Below are 6256 nucleotides of genomic sequence, written 5' to 3'. Positions count from 1 at the left end.
CCACAACGCCTGGCTATTTTTTGGTTGCAGCTGTCATTGTTGTTTGGCGGGCCCGGGCTGGATTCGAACCCGCCACCTTAGGTGTATGTGGCTGGCGCGTTAGCCACTTCAGCCAAAGGCACCAAGCCGTGTCCATTAATTTTAATCCTTCCTGTAGCTCAAACATTCTGCACAGAAAGCATTAATCCCATAGATCACCTCAGTTAGTCTGTAGTATAATTCCTACTATTCTAGAGATTAGATTTTTATTTCCAAAGAGACTCAAACCTTAAAGCTACTTATTCCGAAAGTCAAGGGGAACAACAGAAAAGGTCTTGTCATAAAAGGGAAAAGTAATCAGAGAAAGTAATAATATAGAAAAAAGAGTGATAGGAAGATATTCCGTCAATAAAAACGGCTTACTTAAGAATTGGTTTAAAATATGCTATTAAATAAAACTGTAAACCACAGGTAATCAACTACATTTTGTTTCCTAACCATTATCTTTAACAAAGAGCTTCTCTGATAGGATCTATTCACCTACACCTGTGTCTTAACCTTTTTTTCCTCCACTCTACTGCATTCTAAGAAATTTTTAAAGTACCACTCCCATTGAAATTTGTTTTTCCCATGAAATTACACTGTTACATATGTGCTTGACATATAAAAAAAGATATTTTCACTCTTTTGAGTGAGAGATCACTCCTGTTGAGAAGGTATTATTTATAACAACTAAACAATACAATCATTAGTTCATCAGCAACATAAGGGACAAGGGGACGCAGACTTGCGTCAGTTTATGGCTCAGTTTATGGCAAAAGTGAATAGGGATTTAAATAATCTGTCTGCTCCTATTCAATAAAAAGCCACTGATGCTTCCCTCCAAAATAATTCAGGGTTGTGGATATCACTGGGTGAACCCCAAACAGTTGTACCTAGGAGATAAAAAATGCCAATTCTATTTAGGGAGAAACCAAAATTAAGTCATATATGAGGGTGGTGCCTGTGGCTCAAAAGAGTAGGGCACTGGCCCCATTTGTAGGAGGTGGCAGGTTCAAACCCAGCACTGGCCAAAAAAAAGAAAAAAGTCATATATGATACAAAAGCAGAAAGAATTGTGTTATTTTAAATAACTTTTATCAAGTGAATTATAGAATTTATAAATCCATGTTGAATTCTTAAACCTCCACATAAACTTTGAAACATGAAATCTTTTAATTTTACCACTAAAAGATCAGTTTTGCTTTCAGGGTTTTTCTTTCTTGAGGGGGGAAAATCCCCTGTAATGCCAAATAATTTTTAGGACAAATAAATACCTTTTTCTTTCCTTGGAACCTTTGACATGGGAGGAGAAAATAAAAAAGCCTCATTTGTTGGTTCAGAAAAATCTGGCAACAAGATGGTCTTGCCAGATCTGGTCCTTGTGCTCCAGGATGACTTAGTAAAGGTAGCTGTGGCCAGCAAACTTTCTTCTCCATCGTTTGGTCCTTTGTCTTTGTGTGTCACCTCATCTATGTGTTCTTCTGATACTGAGTGTAATGATCGTTTTCGGCCTTGATTTACAGTCCGTTTTGTAAGCTTTTTCTTAGAACTCACTCCCATAGCAAGGTCCTCATTTGGCACTAAAACAGAGTTTTCTAAAGCTGGTTTTCCAACATCAATATTCTCACTTTTAGCTGGGGTGATTCTTGTAGATCTTCTTTGGATGCTGAGAGCTTGTTTCTTCTTGGGACTTTTCTTTTCCTTAACAGCCTCAGATCCTACATCTTCAGACAGATTTACCTTTCTTGGTCTACCACGTTTCCTAGGTGTGACAGGTGTATCAAATTCTGCCTTAAGACTTAGCTGGGATGCACCAATTTTAGAGTCTTCTGTGACACCAGATGGACTAACCGCCTCCTTTCTGACCCTTCTCTTACGCTGAATGGACAGCTGCTGGTCACTGGATTTCTCATCTTGCTGATGTCCTTTATTTTCAGAAGCATCTAAATTAGCACTTCTCAATTTTCTGACAGTTCTGCTAGGACTTGCTACTTTACGAACTTTTAGGTCATCTATAATATCAATACTTTCCTCATTTTCTACAGATTTTTTAATTCTTTTAGGAGTTTTTGTAACAGATGAGAGCTTAACTTCTTTTTTAGAAGTTTCTCCAGTTGTTGGTTCCAACAGCTGAGATGATTTTAACTTTAATTCCTTGCCTTTAGGGACCTGTAATTCTTGCTCCACAGAATCAATACTTCCTAATGTATCTTGATTAATCTCTTTTCTTCTTCTTCCTCTTCTAGGAGTAATAGAATTTTGAGGTATTTGCTGGTTCTCAGATATTCCTTCAACATCAGAACAAGTATGCTCAGAAGTCTCAGAGATTTTTGTTTTCCTAGTTTTCTTCATGACTGATAGCCCCAGAATCTTAGGAGTACCAACATCTGCTGACTCTTGCTGTTGTGCTGATTTGTCCTTCAGGTTTGGGACACGCTGTCCTCTCGTGCGAGTTCTAGAAGAAACACTGTCACCCACCTGGCTGACACTTGTTTCCTGAACAGCCTTAGGTGTAGATTTTACTGCCTTAGTGGGACTCACTACCTTTTGGCTAATTAAAGGTATATTTTCATGAATGGACTGTTCCATTGTATCTGAAGTAGTTTCTTTACTTCTTGTGTCTTTAATTACATCTAATAAATTTTCCACAATTGCTGCTTCAATTGGTTCAGGCACATACGGTAAAGTCTTTTGGGACTCTTGGTCACTAGTTATGATGGAAGGCAAATTAGCAACATGTCCATGATGATCATTTTCCCCACAGGTCACAAGTTTCTCCTCAGTTGCTGTATTAGCTGCTTTAGGCAACACATTAGATGATACAGAATCACCTGTCTCAATTTCTCCTTCTTCGCCTTCCAATATCAGGGTAAAGTTGCTCTGAGCCACAAAAAGTTCTCCATCTACTTCAGCAATGTCACATTCAGCAGAGTCTTTATTTTCTGGCAAGTCACAAAATTGTTGCTCAATAGTACCGAGATTATATTGAAGCTTTAGGGTTCCTGAGGGATACAACTCATGAAATGTAAGATTCCTAGCCTCTTCTGAATTTTGAGCTTCAGGCTTTTCATGTCCGATCACCTAAAAATAATTAAAAAGACTGGTTAGAGAATTTTAATATATATTTAACAAACCACAAGTTTTTAAAGACCATCTCACCCTTGGGGTGTGCATTTTTAAACATAAACTACATTTAAAATGGCATATACTTATGGGTTTAACTCTATAAAATATTCATTTAAGCAATGAGACTTTCTTAGTCAAAATAACTAGACAGAAAAAGATTGAGATTATGATTAAAATTAAACTAGAAATTCCGCAATTCCCTAGCTAAAAAAGACAATCTTAACAAAATCTTAAAAAATTATGACGCTAACAGTTGTGAGAAGAATTAAGGACTTAACTCTATTTTCACTCAAGGAAAAAAAAAAATAACTGGAGAAAAAGAAAACAACCCCCATACTGTGTTTTAATGTTAATCCCCAAATTACCTAACTATTCACACTTTTTCTAAACAGCATGATCCCCATAAGGTTGAAGAACAATTCACCTACATAAGCTCCCTTGGGCTAGACTCAATCCTCTTCCCTTTGCTGGGGCTGCATAAACCATGAAATTCCTAAGGCTTTCAAGTTCAGTACCTCTCCTGCAAGGGTTTGGTGGAAGAAGGAATGGTCCTTGCATTTACCTTTTGGTAAGGGAAGGGGAGAAAAAGGAGGAGGTAGAAAGTAACAGAGAGATCTCCTGACCAAGAAGGTAGAACATTACCACCCACCTAGACAAAGACATTTTCCCACTCCCCAAACATTCAGTGAGATGACAGATTGGAAATAACCTAGAAATGAGGACTCCCACTTATACCATGCCCACAATTTTTATTAGCTTCCCAACTGAAGAAATAGAAATTTATCCATCTATTTCATAGTGAATACTCACTAAGTTGAATATGAATAACTATGACATTTTAAGAAACTTCCCAAATTCTATAATATATAATCAGATTCCTATAATTAGAAGAGATAGTTTTATATTTTAAATTCATATATCATATAAAAGTTGCCTGTTGATAAAAAGATTTGATGGAATTTTTAAAAAGTCTTATTAAGTACCAAAAAAATAAATCCTTTCTAGGGTTCAATTCAACATCCTTCTCCCATGAGGATGCATGGGGGAGGGGGGGAGGTGAAGTCCTGTTTAACTGTACCCACAATATATACTCTGACTAGTCTAAATGTCATGCTTGTCTCTGTAGTAGTCATTATCTATTTTCATGTGACTAAAAACCCCTTTCCTCCGAATCAGAGCCTTTTGGCTTTCATGAAAATCAATTTCTTTACTTTTTGGAGATGGGGTTCTTACTATGTTGCCCAGGCTGGTCTCAAACTCTGAGCTCAAGGTATCCTCTCGCCTCAGCTTCCCAAGTAGCTGGGACTAAAGGTACATGCCACAGTACCCTGCTTGACACTTTCTGAATGCAGATTTTTGTAAAGAGGTTTTTATATGGCAGTCAAATAATACATCAAGTTTGAGCTATTGTCTTGACTAAACCAAAACTAAAGACTGACAAAAAAGTAAAAAATTAATTTTTTTTACATGAATTTCTTGAGTATCAGGAGGACTGTCAGAAATTGGAGGCTTTTCTTCTGGTAAGTCAACACTTTCTTTTAGTACATCAACTTCTATTTCATGATCTTCTTTTAAAGTCAATGCTATTTCCTGGTCAAGCCTACGTTCAGAGATAATAGGACCTTCAGAGAGAGTAAGCTCCGACGTTCCACTACCACCACAGACATCAGCCATAGCTGAAAGAAAAATCAGAGTTAATCTTTTACAGGTTAACTAAAAAACAGAAGGAAAAGGCTATATTACACTTAAGAATAGTATTTTAACAAATTGTCATATTGCCAGTCTGTAATATCTTAAAGGGGAAAAGACTGAGGATTTATATATTAATCCTCTTTTCTTCAGTCTCTATCATTCATTTTCAAAAATACATACTTGTTTTCCACAAAGACATTCCACATTTAAAAATGACACTGATTTCTCTCAACTGGTATAGAATTCTTGCCATTCTTTCTCATGACACTTACATGACAACAAACTGCTTTGAGGTGGTTCAGATGTTTCTTCATCCGAAAATTATATTCACCTAGTGACTATCAGATAACCAGCTCTCCTTATTGAGCCATTATAGAATTCCATTACGGCCATACAATCTGCGATTTGATTTGATGAAAAAGAATGGGCTCTCTCAAAAGCATCCAATGGGTATAAATGTATGCTCTTATCATTTTTTTAAAAAATAGGGGGCTCATTTAAAAAAAAATGTTTTTCTTCCTCTTTGCCAAAGTTTTAAATGTCATTAGTAATCACATTTGGGTTTAGAGTTTGTAAATTATACAAAACCCAAAATACTTTAAGACAGAAAAAAGATCACTAACAATAAAAATAAGCTCAGTGTTTAACAAAAATTAATAAGGTAAAAAAAAAAAACTATAAAAGAAAATTTTCACTTTTAAACAGTTAATTGGGCTATTATCTCTGACATGGAAACACTGATGAAATGAAAAATGTTTTCCATCTGTTACTTTGGCAAAGAGAATGAGAAAACGGAGACTTTACCTTCTACTCATCAATAGTGTATAACCTTTATTGGAGAAAACAATAAAATATTAAAAATCTGCACATACTCCTTGACCCAGCAAGTCCATGTTGCTATCCAACAGAAATAGTGACAGAATAACCAAAGACACAAAAATATTCACCTGCAGAAATGATCAGCCCACATGTTTACCGTTAAGCAATTTAGTTAAGCACACAAAACATCCATGCTAGGTAATACTATTAGAGCCATTGAGAACAGGATCAATCTATATTACCGACATGAAAAAAAAACTTACATATATTACCTAAGAAAATTGCTTTTGGATACTGTACTGTACTACTAATATAATGAGAATTAAAATAACAGCTAACATTTATTAAACTTTAAGTGCCAAGCACTTACCTTAAATACTTTACCTACAACCTACTTAACCCTGACAACCCATGATATGGTATTATTATTTCTATTTAAAACTATCAACATTTTACAGACAAAAAAATATATAAGTATAGCTCACAGTCTTTTAAGTTAGTAAATTCAGAACTGTTATGAACCCTTTCACCACTGTATTAATTATCTCCACTTTCAACAGAGGGAAAATATGCACAGAAAAATTCAGGAAAAAAAAAA

The 6256-nt window shown here is 35.6% G+C and overlaps 1 protein-coding gene across 4 annotated transcripts in view; it reads right to left on the bottom strand.

The window, feature by feature from the left end:
• AHCTF1 (AT-hook containing transcription factor 1) overlaps positions 1–6256 on the bottom strand; it is an 87034-nt gene that overhangs the window by 4725 nt on the left and 76053 nt on the right. For all 4 annotated transcript variants that reach the window (XM_012810759.2, XM_023518558.1, XM_023518556.1 and 1 more), the window contains 2 exons: positions 4615–4823; positions 1296–3102 (listed from right to left, as the gene is read on the bottom strand). In XM_012810759.2, the coding sequence (XP_012666213.1) occupies positions 1296–3102; positions 4615–4823 (2016 nt within the window). The remainder of the gene's footprint in view (positions 1–1295; positions 3103–4614; positions 4824–6256) is intronic.

This window comes from Otolemur garnettii, unplaced genomic scaffold (assembly GCF_000181295.1).
Source record: "Otolemur garnettii isolate 467f Iridium unplaced genomic scaffold, OtoGar3 scaffold00141, whole genome shotgun sequence".
NCBI classification, from domain to species: domain Eukaryota; kingdom Metazoa; phylum Chordata; class Mammalia; order Primates; family Galagidae; genus Otolemur; species Otolemur garnettii.
The sequence above is the reverse complement of the archived record's forward strand: the minus strand, read 5'-3'. Positions and strand labels throughout refer to the sequence as shown.